The 21206-nt window shown below is 43.2% G+C and overlaps 4 protein-coding genes across 4 annotated transcripts in view; all 4 read right to left on the bottom strand.

Annotated features, from left to right (window-relative positions):
- Nucleotides 1-7167, bottom strand: part of LOC131261037 (neuropeptide SIFamide receptor-like) — a 35107-nt gene extending 27940 nt beyond the window's left edge. The window contains exon 1 of the mRNA XM_058262924.1: nucleotides 7104-7167. The gene's annotated coding sequence lies outside the window, so the exon portion shown is untranslated. The remainder of the gene's footprint in view (nucleotides 1-7103) is intronic.
- Nucleotides 7168-7682: 515 nt separating this feature from the next.
- LOC131261386 (serine protease inhibitor 42Dd-like) lies at nucleotides 7683-9926 on the bottom strand. Its single transcript, XM_058263407.1, has 4 exons — nucleotides 9770-9926; nucleotides 8626-9336; nucleotides 8108-8532; nucleotides 7683-8044 (listed from the first exon to the last, which is right to left on the bottom strand). The coding sequence occupies exons 1-4, from the start codon at nucleotides 9801-9803 to the stop codon at nucleotides 7757-7759; spliced, it is 1458 nt and encodes a 485-aa protein (XP_058119390.1). The 5' UTR covers nucleotides 9804-9926; the 3' UTR covers nucleotides 7683-7756.
- Nucleotides 9927-12505: 2579 nt separating this feature from the next.
- On the bottom strand, nucleotides 12506-14523 carry LOC131259189 (neuroserpin-like). The gene is made up of 4 exons (XM_058260631.1): nucleotides 14448-14523; nucleotides 13728-13954; nucleotides 13280-13664; nucleotides 12506-13212 (listed from the first exon to the last, which is right to left on the bottom strand). The coding sequence occupies exons 1-4, from the start codon at nucleotides 14521-14523 to the stop codon at nucleotides 12506-12508; spliced, it is 1395 nt and encodes a 464-aa protein (XP_058116614.1).
- A 2699-nt stretch (nucleotides 14524-17222) lies between these two features.
- LOC131271964 (serine protease inhibitor 88Ea) lies at nucleotides 17223-19102 on the bottom strand. Its single transcript, XM_058273561.1, has 6 exons — nucleotides 19024-19102; nucleotides 18271-18944; nucleotides 18037-18207; nucleotides 17834-17968; nucleotides 17581-17766; nucleotides 17223-17507 (listed from the first exon to the last, which is right to left on the bottom strand). The coding sequence occupies exons 1-6, from the start codon at nucleotides 19100-19102 to the stop codon at nucleotides 17223-17225; spliced, it is 1530 nt and encodes a 509-aa protein (XP_058129544.1).
- Between the last annotated feature and the right edge of the window lie 2104 nt (nucleotides 19103-21206).

The raw sequence follows: 21206 nt of genomic DNA, 5'->3' as shown, positions 1-21206 counted from the left end.
GGTTCGTGATTGAACGCTTTGCTGTAAACACTTCTTAATCTTGCTTTTTCTGCCACAAGCCATTTGTATTCCCATCCCCGAGCACTATGCCCGAATGGCTTCGATGAAGGAAATGAATCAGTTAAATGAAAACGCCATCGCGATGGGAGGGTTTTTTTATCCCGAGAAATTGCCAAAAAGCCACACGTGGTGGGTTCAGTGACTCTAAGCGCCTTGCTAGGACTAATGTCGATTCATGTTTGGTAAACTCACCATTGGATTAACAGTAAGCCATCAAACTGGAGTAGTATTTTTACTTCAACATTCCAAATGTTTTCCCAATCTACAAAAGGCTCAACTTAGTATCGGCTTTTCAAAATGATTTCTAACGTTAAAAGAAAATTCCATCAATATTTACTTTACGAGGCACGAAAGAAGCTTGCGGCAATCATCAGTAGCGCTCATGCATGGCCCTTTCGGAACTGAGCTGGCAAGTAGGTAGGGTAGCCATTTAAAACTTTTCGTTCGAGAAGAAATGGAAACGAAATGTGAGAAATGTTTATCCCACACCCTGTCAAACAGTTTTCACACAAAGTTGCACCAAAGAGCGATAAAATATAACGGATTGCCAGCGCACAGTAACAATCGTTAGTGCGAAGAGAAATGTGAAACTCGGCTTAATCGTTCGGGAGGAGCCCACATTAAAATGATTACTTTACTTGCGATGGGGGAAAACGGTAGAAGTTTGAGGGTGTTTCATATTTGTTCGCGAATTTGATTTTTTTCTCCATCTGCGCTTTCTAGATAAAAAATTAACCAAATTCATACTTTGTTAAATACTCTTGGTTTCATTTCTAATGAGTTCTGTTCTGTCATTCGCATTTCCTTTGCCTGAGGATTGTTTTTTCAGACGAGATGAATGGCAACCTCAAATTTGGTATGCGGTTTTGTTTCATCATTAAGTTGAGCGGAACGGACCATGGACATGATTTGTTGGAATGAAAAATTGTTGTTTGATGCTACGTTATATGATTGAGTATGGAGATTTTATTCATGAGCAATGTTAACAAAAGGTGGATTAATGTAATGACACTTCACGTGCTTGACTGCATGTGGTCAGAAGAAAACAGTCTACAGATACATATTTCACGGACGGAAAATTTCAACATTCTCATACATCATCGATTGGAATGAGGTCAACAATTTTGTTTGTTAGCTTCAGTATCGCCCGTATGTTTCGAGCTTTTAATCGTCGACGGAGAAGAACCTTAAAAGCCCCAGTAAGTAGTGGGAGCGGTGTGAAAAACATGTTCTTTTATGTACATCAACCATCCAATACGATGGGGCTGATAAAATCTGTTTTAAGCGATAATGTCGTCGTTTGGGTGACTACAAATGAAGACATATTGTCAGAACTTATGCCTCGAAGCGATGGAGCAGGAGCAACAAACTCATTTTCAACGACTTTTCACCGCATTAGAAAGAAAATTCCTTTCCCGGAAGCAGCAATAAAACCTAGGCACCATTGCGTAAGTTCATGATTTATTTTATGACGTTTTGTTTCATCCCCCAAAATTTGCACGTAGACCGAGCAAGTCTAACAAGTCGAGAAGTAGGAGCTTCGTTTTTGTTTTTGTTTCTTTCCAGCTCGTAGGCCACGTAACAAGTTTGAAGTCACCGGTTTTCATTGTCAACCAGAATTTTCACCGCTCACGTGTGCCTTCCTTCCGAAGGGCGGGCCCACCCTTAACACCCGAATGTCCTCCGGCTCGGTTACAATGAAACCCACTCGCTTATCGAAAGAGCGTTTTTGAGCGAACCCGTAAACGCACCTGTACCATGCATGGTTGTTCGTCACCATGTGGGAAAACAGTTATTGCTCACGCGAAAATTCCATTTTCCAGCCGGGGAAAACATGCTGTAGGAAACGATTCACATAAGCGAAGTGAAGTACTGAAGCGAGGCAGCACGCGGGGAGGAGGAACGTGGAAAACTTTCGATAAGCTTATCCCGATAACGGAAGCATTTAATGGATAAGAAGGAATAAAGGAAAAAAAGGAAGGAAAGGTTTTCCTTTCAAGAATACATAAAGGTTCTTTTATACTTTCCGCAGTTTGACACGAGTAAAAAGAACAATAAAAGCATCTCTTGAAACAAAATTTAACAACTTTGAACTAGAAAGCATAAATCCAACATGTGTCCGATTGCTACTGGCCGGAAACACCGGGGGCGTGCTCGATGTGGGTGAACCGGTTATTTGAGACTCGTGAAAATCAATTGAATTTGGGAAGGCAATCGATGAAAAATGAACGACGGTCACAGACTTTGACGTACATTTAGTACCAGGTGGAAAACTTTCGGAAAGTATGTGACGTGTGTGAGAAGTTATCTTGTCCATTGCAGGTGCGTCTGGAGTCTATTTTAAGTGCTTTATTTATTGTTTTGTTTGCATCAAAGAGTGGGTGATAAAAATATTGCTTTACAGCTTATGTCTCCACGTAGTGAATGGATGGTAAAGGGCATTTTTTCGTGTTTTTCTTGCTTCAAAGAAGTGTTTGAAAAAGCAAAGGTATAAAAGAAGTTAAAAACAAAAAACAAGAACAATGAAAACATTATATTTTGAAGTATAAAAAATTGCAATAATTGTCTAACGTTAATGCTATTTTGATTGAAATAAACAGCCATAAAAATGTAATTAGTCTATGTATAAAATCATTTAAAAACAATGAAAAATATCTTTATAGAAGTATTAACAATGGCAACGATTGTCTAACGTTAATGTTATTTTGATTAAAATAAACAAGCATAACACTTCAAACACCCTTTACCTAAGCAACACTTTTGTGACTAGCATTACCTTGTACAGCCATCGTCGGTTTTTAGTTTCCGTATCCAACCGTAACCCGCCGGCCACAAATATAACGTTCTTAATTTGATCTGTGGAACATTCTTACCGGACATAGATCGCACATACCGTCTGTTTATTGCCACAGTTTTATCTGTTTTATCAAATTTCACCACCCAATTGCGGTCATCACCGTAGACATGATTAACACCAGTTTAACACGTTTTACCACCCTCGAGGTGGTGGAAACTTTCGCCCATAAAACGGTATCCATTACAGATCTTTCCACCCGGGATTGGCCAAGGAGTGAAGCCGCACACAGTCTGCTATCACTCGGCGGCCGTAGAACGAACGATGCACTAAACAATGCGGTCTGGTCGGGCGGAATGCACCCGGTGTAGAAGACCGACGAGCGACGAACCAACGGCACGACGAGTCCTCGCCGGCTTGCCGGCACCAAGGATACGCGAATGTGGCCGCACGCTTCCGTTCCCGTTGAAATCGAACGATGAAATGAAAGTGAAAACTCGTCCGACGACCGCCGGCGCTTCGTGCTGGCAGTGGAAAAGCCGAAGCGAAAGCTACGACCACGTACCACCTCGGTATACAATGTCAGGGGTCGGGAAGTTTTGGAATTATCGCAGCGAAAGATGAAACGAATTGATATTGAACGCATGAAAAAGAATGAAATAAATGCCGGGGAAGACGAATATAGTAACTTTTGGTAGTAACATTAAGCAAACGGTGTAGTAGAATTGAAATACTTAACTAAATTTGCCACACAATTTAATTTTTCAAAATATCTAACAATTTCTTTTTCACTTACACGTTTGTTTAAGAATTTTATGTCTTTGGGAGAAATTTATTTGTATTCATTTGCTTTAATACCAGTCCCAGGTAATTAAAACCTTACTAAATTAAGTTAGAACAATGTGTAAAAGTTATTGTGAATGAAATTTTCTTTTAATAAAAACGAACAATTTTGAGAAGTGTCGCCAACAAAAACAAATGAGGATATAAGTGTTTTTTTAACTTTTCGCAAAAAAAGAATGAAAAAGAGTTCATGTTCTATGCTTATTATGCCAATGTTTAGTGTAATTTATTTATTTTCGAGAAAAATAGCGATTAATAAAGAAAAACTGTTCTATAGGTTCACCATTCGCATAAAAGAAGTTGACCACCGCTGAAGTGCGCTGATCGTAAAAAGCTCTCCGGGTGTGATAAGAGAAAACGGAACCGGCTCGAAACGGCGTGGCGAAGCTCGAGGGGAAAAAGCTTTCAGTTTCGTTTACCAGGCGGGTCGGCGGGAAAATACTCGTGTTCGCGTGACGACGAATACGATGATGTCCGGACGCCATCGTTGCTTCGGCGAGATGTGGGAGTTTCCCGAGTACGCGGGGATGAATGGTAGAATGTTTTGGAAGCATGAGAATAAAGACCTTTTTTTTTGGTTCTAGTAGTATACGAGTATCGCAGCAACAGAGAACCACAAGGTTGCCGTTCGGTATGGAGAAGCAGAGAGAGAAAAAAAAAAATGAACTAGATTAAGGGCTTTCCCGCCGGAAAAGTGGGTATCCTGTTCGTCGCTGGACCCAGTGCGAAGTGAAATTTGTTTTACGCACCGGAAAACAGCCGGCTTCAACGTACACGTTTCATTTTACCGTGTACGGCTGTACGTTCATCAACTGCAGTAGGCATTCTGGAGAGTCTCATAGAGATGAGTGAAGAGTCCATCTGATGGGAGCACTGGCGTGTATGGGAGCGATGTTTTGAGCGCTGAAAACATCAGCGTAGATGGAGCCGGTTTGCGATAGCAAAAAATCTTTCCAACCAAACACGTGTAGGGAAATTCATCCCGCTCCATTTCGGATGTGTCAGCATACTCCCCCAGTAGATTACACCGTACTAAGTTTTCGAAGCAGTTGTAAACCATGTCCTCCGTGTGTAAATATTTGCCAATGCTCCGATAAAGCGGTAAGATTGATGGGATCGACAGCTAATGGGCTTCCTTAGCAGTCCCAGCCGCCCACGAGTGGTGCCTCTTGCACGTTCTGAATGCCAATGTTTGGTTAGGACAGGGAATACACCCAATTGCTATCTACTTTAATCAATTGACGAATTGGGTTTCTCAATTCTTTCTTAAGCGTGTTGCTTTGTCCAGCATCTTGTACCAACACAAGAGCATGGCAAATTATTTCACTCCTACAGCCACAGGCCTCTGCATTTTTTGCGTGGGGATGTGTAATAGCAGTTTCGTATTTCTATTGTTATCAAAATAAAACAAAACATTGCATTAAATGTTATCAAAATAAAACAAATTAAACAATAAACAAATATTTAAAACAACTAAAAAAATAGGCTAAGAAAACCCTTTCTGAAGGAAACTTTTTTGGAATTCGTTGATTAAAACAATAAAATCGCAGCCACTATGATTGAATTTCATTTGACTTATTTTTTTCTGTGGGTCGTTTGCGACAAAACTTCATGTTTCCATTCGACCCAACGCCAACCGTTTGAGGCCCATAGATTAGGCCGGATTTGCGTTTCGAGTAGGAATGCCCCTGCTAGGCAACAGTCGACAACATACCGCCCGCACTGATTGGCTTCGTAAACATACCGTAAAACCGAAATCTATCGGTTCGGAAATCCACTCCCGCTCCCAGAGAAAGGGATCGCTCGAGATGCGCCGTGGAGGCGTGAAAAGGCTAAGCCGCCGAAAATGAAGGTTGTCTGTACCGTTGTCAAATTTCCCCCAACGGCAAAGCACTCGATTTAGGCAAATAAACCGGCCGGCCGGAAGATGTGTGCCGGGACAGGGAGCGGTCCTGGTATCTCTTCAGCATGCTGGAAGATTTTCCGAAAATGTTTGCAACGCTGGCGCCGTCCTTCAAGCTGTTAGAAGCTTCCCGGTGACAAAGCGTGGAAAAGTTGAGCCAGCCAGTTCAAACAAGGTATCATAGTTTGAAGAAGAATGATGGGCCTTTTTTCCTTGGATTTTTTTGGGAAAAAACAAACGCTTGTTGTAGTACCTCTTTTGGTAATTTAAATGTAATGTTTCATTTTGCCTATACATCGTCAGCAGTTTATCAGGACGTATTCTACAAACTTCATTTTAATAAATTAGATCCCAAAGGAACATGTATAAACATGTTAACGTAACTGCTCAAAGCGATTGCCACAATAAATTATTTATTTATTTTTATGGACGTTGCCGTATTGTTAGAGCCAACATGCTCTATCTGATTGTTTTATTCTTAGAGCATTTCCTCTCTACAATTAGGCCTTATCTCGGGCTTTCTCATGATAGTAGGAATCCGGAAGTGGGTATGCCACATTCAATTACTTATGTTAATATTTTCTAAAAAGCAGCAAACCTAACATCCATATCTTCATACATCTTGTAGAATTTCAGTTAGTTTACAATGTGTTCGAAAAGCTTTTGTATTTGCCTATGTGTGTATTTTGTAGCTGAAATACAACATATTAGAAAGCTTTTGTAGAAATACAAAATATTTGCTTTTAAAGTCTGAAAATGCTAAATTATATCTTACTTAACGGCATGGCCAGAGAATATTTTAAGTCGTTTTTATGGCTTTGGGATGTACACTAGGCCTAAAATCTGGTTTTCCTTAAGCAAGAGTTCATCACCATACGTACAACCGGTTTTTGTTTCGGGCGCTTGATTAGACAAACTTGTTGAACGAGTTTTTTGAAAATTCATCAATTTGCAGAAAATAAGACTGCTATGCTAGGCTTGCATGAAGCGCAAAGCAACCTTTGCAAAACACAAAATGCTTGAAAAACTAAAAATCCGATAAAATCCGAATTTCAGTCATCACCCACGTTGAATGCGAATTCATTTGCATCGGCTCACGAAAATTAACGTCTACACGAAACGAAAAATCATGATAGCAAAACTGAAATTTTCAGTATTTTTGCACTTCAGGCAAACCTTACAAATCCATGCCTAACATGAGGGTGTTAGCGTCAAACAATATTTTCTTTGTTTGTTTCACACAGATTAGTTAAAATCTGATGTTCAGGCAGACCCTCCGCACAACGATTAATATACTTTCCAAACATTCCCTACACTATCATCAGAATGATCATCGAAAGGTTAAATCAAATCAGGGCGTTTGAGAGAGTGCTTTGTTTGTGTTAATTACGTGTTTATACTAGAATTGTAAACAACGTTCCCTGCCAAAGAAGATGTTCCATCATAATCATGGCTATATTGGAGCAAAATCAGCAATGTTTCTATATTTTAGAGTACACATACCATTCATTGAACGTGGTGATATGTGAAGTTTAAAATCTTCAAATTGATTTGAACTCTACCAAACTGGTCAATCGTTATATTTACATTCACTTTTGATCTGGGTATTCACTTGAAACACATCGAAATTTACCGGACCACAACCGATGACGATCTCTTGAACGTGTTCAAGAAACTTTACTATATTGAACTACACTAGATTGAAGAGAACACACAATTAGCGCATTTAGCTGAATTTCATCTTTCAACGATCAGATTAAGGTTGACTTTCACAACTGCTATGGTTATCGACACTAATGACGTGATAATCAATTACAGTGTTTTTGACATGTCGTTTTGTCATACCAATTATGTCAATTTACAACAGGCAGATATTTTTGTATTGTACAGTATGTTATTTAGTTCAATACTCTCGATTCTCGTTAAAAAAGAGACTTCAACAGGAAGAAGAAGAAAATAAAAATGATCTTATATTATTGGGATATTATGTTGATGAATTAATTTAGATTATTCTTCAAAGTTTTAAATGAGTATATAATACTTGCCGGTTAAAACTGAATTGTAAAGAATACCGAATTTTCTAAATTAGAATTCAAAATTTATTTGGAAAAAGAATTTTAATTGGACTTTTTATCCGCCGATTAAATGACTGTTATTTATGCACTTTCTTCTTTGTACTTCTCCGGCTTACAAATTTTTGCCAGGAACAAAGGCAATCTATTTTGCTTGTCGATGATGATCGCAGCGAACGGTTGATCAACCTTAAACAGCGTGGACCGAGGGAGGCTCAGGGCAACGACGGCGGCGAAAGTAACGCTGGTTGCTACGGTTCCGCGTTCGTTGACGGCCAGGTAGGACTTCTGCTTCACTTCCGACACTTTCACGACATCTTTAGATACCTTATCGAACGGATTTTCCCCGTCGAAGACACTGCTGAGGCCCATCTAGGAGGAGAGAAATCCGGAAATGTGAATAAATTCCGTTGCTTTCGTGCAAACATCACCTACCTGCTTAAGCGGTTCCACCAACGAAACCGTGCTTTCAGCTTTAAATTCGGGAACCCTCAGTTTCACTTCGTCTTGGTAGTTCTGCGCAATTTCCGACAGAATGTACGCCAAGTCGGCCTCGTTGAACTTTTCCAACTCTCGGTCCAGCTGGAAGCGTTCTTTCGGCATAAGGATGATCATCGAAAAAGTGTCACCGTCGTACGGCAGCTCGACCCACGAGAATCCGTTGACCGAATCCCAGCCCTTCTCGACCCGAGTGTATCCGCTACGCAAATGACGGGTAAGATGCATCATCCGGACGGAAGATTGTTCGTTCTCGCCCACATGGAAAACGTCGTTCACGGTTTTGTTGAACCTGTACTGCCATGTACCGTTGAAGTAGAGAGCATTCAGCAGCATGAGCTTGGTGTCCGGATTCAACGAAGCTGGGGTAGATTAGATTGAGGGTTTAATGAGAGCAGTTAAACTAAACGTATCGCTATAGGACAAGCGTCCAAAACCTGGTGCGCGCTCCTTACCTGCATCGACGGCTCCATTGATTTTTCCACGCGTTTTCTGGGTCACCCAATCGTTGATTTGTTTCGCAGCCAACTCTTGATTCGAGAAATCGATTTCGTCCACAGTCACCTTCTTATCCTTGAGGGACTGCCTGAAGGGATTCAGTAGCTCGACGCGACTCGATCGGAAAATCTGAGAGGCTATATCAAGTTTGATCTTCGCGGGAGTCTGTACCTCAGCCGACGGCTCGAGGGAGCGTTTAAGATTCTCCAGATCATTGCTGTTCAGTTTTAACACGGCTTCCATAGCGGTCTGCGTTTCATCCGATGCTCCCTCGGTCAGGTAGGACAGCAGTGACTGCACCAGAACCGGGCTCAGAATGTAGTTCTGATCATATCCCTTAGGAAGGGCCTTTTTGAAAAGCTCTAGCGTAAAATTCGTGATCTTAGTGTGGAGCGGTACGGTCGATGGTTTCGGCTCCCTGAAAGGGTCCCTCGAGTTTACACCATCGCCGCCACAGGCCATGTACTCCAGCGGCAACGTTTCACAATTATCCGAGTAGATGGGACATATTCGGTGGCATCTTCTCAGCTCTGGACGTTCGCTGAGGAACGCCTTGAATTGTTTGGCGCACTCCTTAAGGGGTCCGATATTGTTTTTCTCGCAGTAAGCGTCCTTGGTTACCACCAAACTTCCGGTGAATCCTTGGGAGGAAACTTGCGCTGCTAGAGCTGAAAAATAACATTGAAGGAAGATGAGCCTCTAAACTATGCAACATAGCGACAAAAAACCGGTCAAACGTGAATCAGAAAACCCCGAAATCGGTAGAACCGGTCCTTGCTGCATTAATAAGGCTCAAAGCTGTGCTAATCAACAATCCGGTTTTGGCTCGATGAGCAAAAAGCATACTAAACCAACAAGACTAACGCCGCAATTGCACGAACGCTATCATCCTTCTCGGGGTATTCCCGCAAATTCTAGGGTTTATCAACACAGCAGCGTAGTGCAATCACGAAAGCTTACCGATTCGTGTAGGTCAAAAGAATAGAACGATGATAGTTCAAGATACGACACTGATAAGCCACTAACGCACATATTGCTGATGTACTACACAATGTTTACGGGAAGGGATTGAGCAAAACGGTGCACTCTTATTCTACTTACCAGCAAACAGCAGTACCCAAATCATGGCTTGCATTTGCGAGCCCTTCGTACCCGACTAAAATGTACTGAAAACTGATCACTTCCCGACTGATCTCGCCGTGCAACGCAAACAAAAGTGCCACCGATCGGTTTGGCGGCAGTCGTAGAACTGATCGCACGATCGTTTCCAAACGAACTGCTTACTGCGAAGATAAGCAGCGAGGAGTACTATATATGTTGAAGCCTGCTTCATTCTCACGGGCGGAAATACAACGTACACCCGCGAACCGACCGCGGATCCACTTGAGATCATCGAGCACGCACACCAACATCGCGGATCGTCTAACAATGGGGCTGGACCGTCGAGATGACCATCTAACATGCTCACAACACACCCCGATCGTACGTGATCATTCTTGGCGTCCGTCTTTCGAAATGCTTGGCGTGCAGCGATTGGCGTGCGTCAGCGTTTGCATTGTTTGTGTTAGTGAACAAACATAATAAAACGGTTTATGAAAAAGAAAACAAACAAATCCGAAACATCTTCAAGGACAATTTTAAGATATTTATAAAATGTCAACGAATATTAAAATTAGTTTAAGAAACATTAACACACTCCTAAAAGTAGTAAAAATACAGGAAAGTTGACTACTAGGCAAATACTAGGGATAATTCGACCCCATCTCCCAAGACATGATCAAACACAAACTCAGTTAACATTTTTTCAGATGCAAGTTGTTCTAATGGTAGATATTTGCATTTGTTCTGTTCATTAAACATCAGAATTTTGGAACACAAATTGAATCAAAGAATACAAACACATAATTGAAACGTAATAGTTAATATATGAAATAATTGTGTATTATAAATTCATTTTTCGAATATTTGAAGTAATCTGTGGATTTAAAAAAAACATTCGTCTTATCCCCAATAAAAGAGAAAACCGATGGGCTCTGAGGCTTCAAAATGGCAATTCTAAAAAATAAAATTGTTTTTTTTTTTTGGAATCAGTAAACTTTAAGATACATAAACATACTAAAAATAATTGTTTCAGAATCTGATCAAGATGTTGTCTTATGATTTACTGTAACCCTAGTTTAATTCCGTTTTAGACAATAGTTCCTAGTAGTTGATAGATTTGATTTTCAAGCTTAGTCCCAAAGAAGCAGAAATGCTCTAACACATGTTGACATTCGACAAAATGCAGTTTATAGTTTGACCATCTTGTAAAAGGGATATAAAAACTCAGGTGTTCTTTTATAACTTATTATTCTCATTCATCAATAGTACATTCTTCTTATTATTTTATTATTTATTGTAGGCCCGCCTACAGTTGAGCACGTCGACATGGCCTGGTCACCAATCGTTCTCCAGGATCCATGGCTGCCGCTCCAAATCACCGGTCGCATCGGATGAAGGGGAAATACATAGTACATTAACAGAACTTTTTAGGATCCTCAAGCAGTTTTTTAATTTATATTCCAAATAGAAGCGACTGAATATTTTTCAAATTTTCAATCTTTTGTTTGTTGTGTAAACTTATTCGTTTGGATTCATTCTGAGTAGAATGAAAATTTAACTAAAATAACTTAAAACTACGAATCCACGGGTCTGTTGATACATTTGAGGCTTTAATATTATATCTTACAGCTAAATTCACTAATAAAACTGGTCGGACAAACCAGTTTTTCAACTCCCGGAATATATGGATGACCATAAAATTAAAAATGCCATTCCTTCTGGCTCTCTTCCTCTCTACATTGCTTTTTCTATACCTCTTTCCCTCTCGTATTTTCTTTACACAATAATAAGTCTTTCCTTTGTCTATTTCCTTAAATTAAACAGCTTTGCAGGTGTGTGAAACGTATGCTTTAAAATAACAGCAATATGTATTATCTGCAACCGGTAACAAATTTTGCAAAGGTTTCAAATCTCGTCGGTGTAGCAGGCATGGGATATGTTAAGAAAATCATACGACACAGCTTTTCTTGCTCCCTCTTCCCTGAAAATCTGAATCCGACAAGAATTCTTCTTTCACACTTGAAGATTATGCAACCAAAAAACATAGCAACTCAATCAGATATTGTATACAGAAAAATGATCGCCTTTTTCTTACGATACTATATGAGAGGGCTAGGGATAAAGCTAATAGAGGTTATCAAAAACATTATTTGAGGTTTTAAAAAATATTTTATTTAGAATTTCATACTGATGGAAAAATGTACAAATTAATGTATTCAAAGATTGTACAATTATTGTAATGATTTGATTGTATTGAGTTTTTTAGAACGGACGAAATAAGCTGCCATACGTACACGTGTATATCTGCAATTTTTACTAAAAAGAAGCCAACCAGCTTCAGCATGGACTTCGATCGAATGAATCGACAGCTCGATTCGATCAGATTCATTCGAAGTCCGTGCTGAGGTTGTAGAACTTTAATAGTCAACCGCTCATGTATGAAATCCATGCAGTCTTGTACTTACTTACCCAGCCTAAGCCTCATTTTACACATAAAGACAAGGAAACAAGTAAAATGTAAAATATTTATATTTCTTAAATAAAATAGAGTGATTTGCTGTGATATTATTTTATATTTTTGTTCAACTGAAGTAACATATACACTAATTTCTTTGACATGTCAAGGAGTAATATGATATAAACAAACGAGGGTGTGTGTTCGTTAAATGCGTTAGTTAACACTAGGTACATTTAGTGGCGATTCTGTCGATGAAATCCACCAAAGAGGAGGGCGAGTTAAAACTTTTCTGGCACTGCAACCTTTGCCACGAACATCGGATAGGAGTGTATCTTGTCCACTATCATGACCAGGAACGGCTCATCAACGGTAAAGTTGATTGCCGGCGGTGGCGTGACGGCACTGAGAGCGACAAACGAAAGTGACACCACCGAGGTAGCGGTCGTGCCCTCTTCGTCGACCGAGATGAATGTCCGCTGGGTGATATCGCGCACAACCAGCTCCTCGTTGGACAGACCGCTCAGGGCAGTCGAGCGATCGAAGATCGACCGGAGGCCCAGACTCTTCATCACCGGAACCAACGAGGATGAGCTGTACACGCTAAACCGAGGCACGTACAGATGCACCTTGTTCGTCACCCGAGGAGCTGTCAGCTGCTCCATGACGTTGCTCATATCGGACAGAGATAGGTTCTCCAGTGACCGGTCCAGCTGGTGGCGCTGCTTCGGCACCATCAGCACCATAGATAACCCGTTAGTACCCTCGTACGGCAGCTCGACCCAGCGCATACCATTGCCATCGCGGAAATCGACCTCACCGTACCGGAGTTTATTGTACTGGTACATCATTGGCACCTGCAGGGTTCTTTGTCCACCCGGTGCCGTCTCGAACAGTGCCTGTTTCGTGTCGATAAACTGATACTTCCACTTTCCCTTGAAGTAGATAACGCTGGCCATCATCAGACGGGTGGCAGGATCGAGTCCACCTATGCAGGACAGTACAGAATTACATTAGTACGCCCGTTCACGTGCTGCTCCCACACAAACACTTACCAGGCGCAACAATTTCCCGGATGAGACCTCTTGTTTTATCCGTCACCCAGCGGTTGGCGATACTGGCCGCTTCGTTTTGTTTGCGGAAGTCGACCTTCTGAAATGAGACACCGTTCTCGACGCCGCGGCGATAGATATCTTGCTGGATCTTTGTATCGGCGCCGATGAAATAGGCCATCGCGTAGTCGAGCTCGTTCACCCCCGACCGGTTGGTAGCCAGCAGCTGCTTCTGCACAATCGGCTGCAGAGCCTGTGGGGTCGCCTTTAGCGCAGACAGCAGCTCCATCCTGGCTCCGCCGTCCGCCACGTCGTACAGGGTGGCCAGCAAGGTTTGCGGCAGTATCGGGCAGATGGCGGCATTTGTTTGCTGCGGAAGCACGTACGTCTATAAGGAAAGACAAATATATATTTATTGACCAATCGACGTTGGCAGTTTATAGATCCTTACCTTCAGCATGTCAAAAGCGAAATGCAAGGGACCGACATGTGGTTTCTGATCCTCGACCTCGCGCTCCTGGTCATATTGATTGGGAAATTGTATGGGATAGTCGGATGGTTGTCGCTGATTGTCCGGGTCAAATCGGCTATAAACGACTTGTCCAGGGAAAGTGGGATATGTTCTTATCTGGGGATTTCCATAAACACCCGATTGCTGGAAGGTGCATAACAGAGCGGCTGCCGGAAGAAACAGAGACCCAATGAGTGTAGGCGTTATATTTGAATCATCGGCAAAGGGAAAAACGTAACGTCGAAAACTATGTCGTGCGAAGAAGATTTGTGTCCAAGACGTTGCTATCAGCTAAGTTCAACAGCTAAACCAATTCATGGTCTATAAGTGTGTAGCGGTATACGCCCGCCACCACCAACAGTCGCTTGCACAGAAACATTGACATCCGACTGTGCTTTATCTTCACGTTTCGATGCAAATTAACAGACGCACTAAAAAAACCCGTCTTTCGAGTCACTGGAATCACACAAACCGACGACCAACACCATTCCGGCCTGTTCGAAAGAAGATGCTCACCGAGAGGCTCTTCCTATAGCTGTGCGTTGTAGAACTGTGCCACCTTGAGCCGCCCGTCACGGACTTGTCGAGCCCAGTGTGTTCTTTCCATTATCAACAAATCGCTACGAACGATTGATGTGTTTCTCATCGAACTGAACTTACCGAACAGCGATGCAACGAAGCAGACCTGGCCACGGTTGACCGCAAACGCAGGCACCCGAAATTCAGGCACGTTCATGATGCTGGTGTGTTTTGGTTTTCCGTTGCGGAATTGCAGCTACACTGGCGGACCAATTTTCCACCGGTCTCGCTCACGGGTTCACTCTGCTCGGATGACCTTTCCAGTACGCTCTGCGCGCGGGGACTGACCGTGTTGTCGACGGCCGCCTCAGTAGGCGGCTGTAAAGCGCGATCTTACGATCGCGAATGGCGGTGACGCGATCGCGAACAGGTTTTGCCGCACGGGTTTCCCGACACTTAAAAAGGCCGCTTCCTGTGCTGCGACGTTCGCTCGTAGTGGTGCAGACGGCACCAGTTTGTGGACTTTACCAGTTGCGTCGCGCTCGTGAGGGCCACCGGCAGATTGGGCTGTATTAACTGCTCCGCTTGGTGGTTGTGCTGTGACTGCGCGGACGGACTGAACCGTGCCGTGCCGTCGACGACCGGCTTGGCCATCCGGACCGCGGGATTTTCGGTCCCGACCCGGACTAACCAGTTACGCTGCGAGATTCTCTTACCAGCCCAAATCTGAAACAACAACGGCCTCAGTTTTCGCTCGGTACCTGCGTCCAATGGTCCAGCGCAGTAGAGGAGTCAAACTTACACCAAATGCAGCTGTGAGTCATAAAACAGAACGACACCATGTGTGACACAAGGCTGGGTGTAAATTGTAAATATCGCCGGACGGCGATTGCAATGTTATGTTAGGGTTACACAGATGGAAACACACATGAGGAAAATGCTAGGAAATGGAAGATTTTGTTTGGAAATTTTGATACATCATCACCAGATGTTCCTTTCTCCAGGAATCGATGGACTCACTGCCCAACGATATGTATCCCTTTTTTGAATTTCATTATTTAACATGTGGCACCTTGAGCGCCTCATCAACAACACGCTTGCTTGAGAAAATGCTATCTGTAACATTCAGCCTGAACTAACATTTTCATCGACTCACGAAATAAATACCGAACATCAATTAACAGCTTCCGAAACTGACTAGTGGTACGAACTGTTTGATGTTTTAAAAGCAAAAAACATGTAAAATGAATAAAACACACCCAAAGTTTGCATCATTTGAGATTTTTTAGATTCGTTAAAAAGAACCTTGAAAACCAGCCTCGCTAAATGAATTCTTAGCCTTCAGGATGATTATGTCATGATGAAAATCGGTACAATTTGCATAAGACGTGAACTATTAGGAGTGACTTTCTGCAGTACATTTAAAATGCTGAATGTAAAAGAAGATAACCCAGTGCAGGTAAATCTATACTCATATTCATAATTATTCATGTCTACTCACGCTATACAATCTATGACTGAGTTGAATGTTTTATAGTAACAGCTTCACGAGTTTAGAATAAAAGAGATTCGACAACATTTATTATTGCAGTTGGCTTCCCTAAAATTTGCACCAAGATTTTTCTACTGGTGTTTTCCTTAGCTCATGCTAGGGGAAATTTTTGGTTGATTCAAATCTCCGATAACCTGAGTGATCTCCGAGTAGGTTTGAACAATTGTTGTCAGGGCATTCGCCATGCTGGGTTTTCCCTTGCATACAGATAAGGAGACAGAGGATACTTTTCACTTAGAACCTTCTAACAATTGTATGACCAGCTTCAGCGTTTGTTAGGATGATGACTGACAAAAGATAGTTGGTTGAAAAATATACCCACCCCGTTTGCGAAGTTTCTTGCTGGAAGTAAAAGGACTAAATTTTCCATCAACCTGCATCTGACATACTCGTATAATCCTTCCAGTACTTAAATAAATATTGAATAATATAGGCAACAGTCCGAATCACAAATGATGCGCTTGTTTTTTTATTATGAAAATTGTTCATATAAAATTAGACCGGGTTTACATTAAATAATCATAAATAGTCGCATTACCTAGATCTCTATACATATCCTAACTTCGACCTACACATACTCCGTGTCCGCCCCGCGGATCGCATTTCGGCAAGCTCTTTCCCAGTGAATGGACTGCATTGGGCTCACTCCAGAGTCGCCGAGCTCAGTGGGCGGACCGATACACGACTGTCGGAGTCAAACGGTTGAGTACGATTTCAAAATACTTTCCACTGTACCATATTTTGAAACGATCATGTTGATGACAGTCGCTTTCGTGCGTTCGGTGGCCCAAAAATCTTCGCTTGCGGTCCCTCTCTCGCTACGTCGTTGATCGTCATCTAGTGGAATCTTTGAGGTTCATTCCAGTAGAAGAGATGTTCGGAGTGGTACCAATAAGCCGCTGCGCGGTTTAAATATACCTTCACCTATGTTGGAGATTTTAGGGCGCAAGCTGGTGTTGAGTGAGGCTCGAAGTCTGGGTATGGATGTTCCACAAGTGCATTCGAGCATTTTTTTTTCTCAACTTAACGTTACTAAAATACTTGTCTGTTTAATGCTACATCGTTCTGCACCGGCGGAGCACCATCCCATGGCATCTGCAAACCGTCTGAGGAGTACCCGTTCAGCATTCAAAGGGATTAAGCCGAGCAAACGAGCTCAATATAAGCTCGTCGCTCCCGCCCAAGGACAAACAGAACCAAACCCGTTCGTCGTCCCCGCACCGTTGTTACGCCGAGCGGTGAAAAACGGCGGACGGAAACGCAAAGAATACTAGTTCTCTGCTGTGCTATCACGTAGTGACTATGTGCGGGTAGTGCCGTACTCTACAAACGCCTAAAACTAGTAACGGTTCCAGGATCCGCGTCTACTCCGCGTACGGTATGTCCGTGATCTTGCCGGCCACAATCACGATGTCGTCCACGATGTCACGCACGAAGAACAGGAATGGCTTATCGGCGATGAACAGCTCCTGGTCGTCGTCGATCGTTTTGGCCTCGATGGTGTTCGTGGCGGAGAGCGCGTTCTCGCTGCTGGAACCTTCGTCGACACGGATCGACACGTGCTGCACCAACTCGTCAACGTGGATCTTTTGCTCGCGGGTAATTCCGCTCAGATCAGCCTTCGACGTGAACATCGTGATCAAGCCAAGCTGGTGGTGGGAGGGAGGAGCAAAGGCGTTAGGTTTATTTTAAAGACCCAAACAAGTCAAAGTGGGCACGAACCTTTGCCAGTGATTTTTCCGCGCGGCTCGTCGTATCGATGCGGAACTTGGGAATGCTGATCTGCACTGGCATCTGAACTAAAGATTTTTGCACCGTACTCAGCGTGTCTGGGTTAAAGTTCTTGATAAGCTCCTTCAAGCCATCCTTGGTATTTGGCACCATGAGCAGGAGGGAATAGCGAGAGTTCTACAAGAAAATGTTTCATAAATGTAACGACTGCGTGACCACGATCCCTTCCGTTCGACATTCTTACATTGTAAGGAAGTTCAATGAACTTGGCATCGAGCTGGTCATCCTTTCCGACACCGAAGTTTCCTCGCGATCGCATCATCATGACCGGCTTCTCGTCCGTATTCGTGAAGAATGTACTCTTCTCAGTTCGCAGTTGCTGTCGAAAGATTGAAACCCCGTTTGGCTAAAGGTAATTGAACCAAACATTTAAAAAAAATATCTCACCTGGAACGGAGTCTCCCAGCTTCCTCTGTAGTAAAGGCCGTTAAAGAGCAGCATCTTTGACTCATTGACCTCGGTATCGTCGGCCTTCGCGTTAGCCTTTCGGCCAACCAGAGAATTTCCGCTGAGCGCTGAAGCGATGTCTCCCGTCCGGAATGATCTGCGCACATTGAACTGCCGAACACAGGCAGAATTAGTACAAATTGACCTAAACCTTCGAATCCGGCGGATGCCTACCTTTCTCCTGGAACCCTGGCTTTCGACCGCCTGCAGAACTTCCTGCTCATCGTCCAGACCAAGCTTTTTCAGCGGCAGCGAAATCTTTTCCGGTTGCGTCTTGGTAACGTCCACATCCGCCGCCAGCTTCACCTTCGACCCGCTCAGCTCCGTATCAGCCACGACCTCATTCATCGCCTCGAGCTTCTTCTTTGCCAGCTCCTCCTTAATCTTCGTCGGATCGACATACTCCTTATCGTCAATGTTCTTGTCAAACTTGGGATTGTCGTCGTCCACCTCGTCGTACTTGGTGCTGATGCCCGTGTCCGTCCGCAGCTCATCCTCCACCGGCAGGGCCGATTTGATCTTGAGCACCTCGAAGTCCACGATGTCCTTGCTGTTGCTGTTGTTGGCGGGCGCCTGCTCGGTGATGGCGAGCTCGTCCCCATTGCTCTCCTCGATGATTTCTTCCTCCTCGTCTACGATCGATCCGAGCGAGGTTTTCGGCTCGTCGAAGTTGTAATCGTTCCGCTCGATATCGCGCACCTCCACCCCGTAGCTTTGCGCCAGCACATCCTTGTACGCCTGCAGAACGCTGTTGTTCTTGTAGATGTAGAACCAGGTCTTGAACTGCGGCTCGTTGGTCGGGTTCGGTCCACTAAGTCGCTTCAGTGACATGTCGAACGCTTTTCGAACTGCCGGGAGAAGAAAAAGCGAAACACAGAGTTGGTAACGCGATCGAAACACATTCGCCGGTGTCCTATTACGACTCACCTAGGTCCCGATCGGTGGGGAACTTGAACACATCGTACAGCTCCTTCAGCGTCTGACCCTCGGCACCCTCGCTGATCATGGCCAGTATGGAGGAAAAGCCGATCGGCGAAAACACATGGTTGCCGTTGATCTCGGGGGCGCCCTTCAGCAAGCTGCTGGTGATGACGTTGGTCGCTATGCCCACCAAACTCCGAGGTTCGCCACCGTCACGCGAGAAACGCTGCTTCGGGAGACCGTAACAGGCAGGCGTTACCGCTACTCCAACGATGACGGTGAACACCAACACTGCCAGGGACGATCAATATGCATAAGAATCAATTAGACGTGTAAGTTCAGCTGCTGTGGGAAACTCGCTTCCGCAATCCATCACCCGGTGCACCGAGCTGGCCGTTCACTCCCAGAGTTCCCTCAGGGTGGAAATTCACCCAATGCGTTGCCTAATCTGATGTATTGCACTGCCCTATCTTGAGCCCGTTTGCTTCATAATGGCCGCAATGTTTCTCATCGTGAGGAAAATCGCACCACGTAAAATCACCACCCAGCGGGAAAAGCGAATCGGTAGCCCATTAGTACCGAACGAACGCGGATGGCGGCGTGACTTTGGTGCCAAGCCTCGGCCAAACTACACCCACGGACTCCACCAGCAAATAGAGCAGCTTAGTTGGGGTCGTGCTGCTGCACTTCCTATCAAGTGGCCGATTTGTAACCGCGCCGCACCCGTTTGCGGTGCAAATGACACTTTGGCAGTATTTTTTTGTGTTTCCACCACGGCTTCTCACGGCTGGCACGCATTATTCAACGTTTCCCATTCGATCCGACCAAGGAGGGCGGTGAAAGTCCGGAAGCGGTTGACGAATCGTGCGGTAAGTTTTACCACGGTTTGATCCATGAGCGAGCAAAAAACGAGCATTTCACCAACAACGGGGTGAGATGATGCATTGCATCTCTGCCACACCCAGGGCAAAGAAAACCCGAAGCGTGGCTCAGAAATAGCATGATCATAGCCAACATCACGCAACTCCACCAACCGGGCGGAGAGATAGAAACGAAGGAGATATAAAACAATAATCAGAAATCATCGTTCAACTATCCGCCGTGTCGTTGCTGTGTGATAAAATTAATTCAAATCACTTTATCAAAACAAAAACACGAAAAACCTCGCAGTACGGTAAAGCTTTCTTTGCAGTTGATCGACGAAAAATGTTAATTTTACTAACGGTTCACTAGTATTAGCCGCTAATAGAAATGGAACGCCAGCACGACAGTGTAAACTGTTGGACCTCGAAATATTCATGTTTCGTGAGAAATTGACCCAAGGAAAATCTGCACGAATCCCACCATAACTGGGCAGTAGTATCTGATTGTAAGCAATTTTGGAGTTGATGATGTAGATCACGTGAACAACTTGTTTTTCTTTATAACCATTGTATAATTCAAAATAACTTTCTTTGCGAGCTCTTCGTATATAATTGTTTGTGTCTAATTTTTAAAACAAATATCATTGTAAATACACATCAAATATCGATTGTAAATAACGGTTATCATAGATCGTATCTTTAAAAAAGTTGCACAATTTCGTTTGACTTCAATTAAGAAAAATGAAAAACGAAGAATTTGGCAAAAATTTTGTATTTTTATTTTGGAGTTTATGATAATTGTTGGCAATGTATGCGCACAAAAAATGCTGCCCTTACAATAACTTTACACCGAAAATAATTATTATAACCTTACAACTTGTTCCTTTGTAATGATTGTTTTTTAAAACAATCGTGTCTTTAGGGAAAATTTGTTTCTTGCTTCTTGTCTTGCTTAAAGTAACATAAAAGTCAGTTTTAAGAAAGACGAACGTGAAACCGTTTTATAACCGATTGATTAATGTTTCATTCGGTCCGTCTGTTCTATTGTTTCTTTAACCAAGTGTGAACATTGTTGCGACGCGTTGCAGCATGTGTGAGAAGCGTTTTTGTGGAAAAGCATGTCTAACATTGGTTGTTGTTGAATTTCATTTTCTAGTGCGCTTTTTTCCTAGGGAAAGCGTGTGTGTGTCTGATTGACTGCCCGCCAGACGGGCGCAGCGAAGTTTGATCGTTTTCCAGACGGTTTTGTGTACAAATTTACTAAGCACAACTGATGTAAAAAGGTGATTGATTTGAGAAAACGAAAGTTTGCACTTTCGATGAAGA

This window comes from Anopheles coustani, chromosome 3 (assembly GCF_943734705.1).
Source record: "Anopheles coustani chromosome 3, idAnoCousDA_361_x.2, whole genome shotgun sequence".
In the NCBI taxonomy this organism is placed as follows: Eukaryota; Metazoa; Arthropoda; class Insecta; order Diptera; family Culicidae; genus Anopheles; species Anopheles coustani.
Note: the sequence above shows the minus strand (reverse complement) of the source record. Positions and strands in the feature narration are given on the sequence as shown.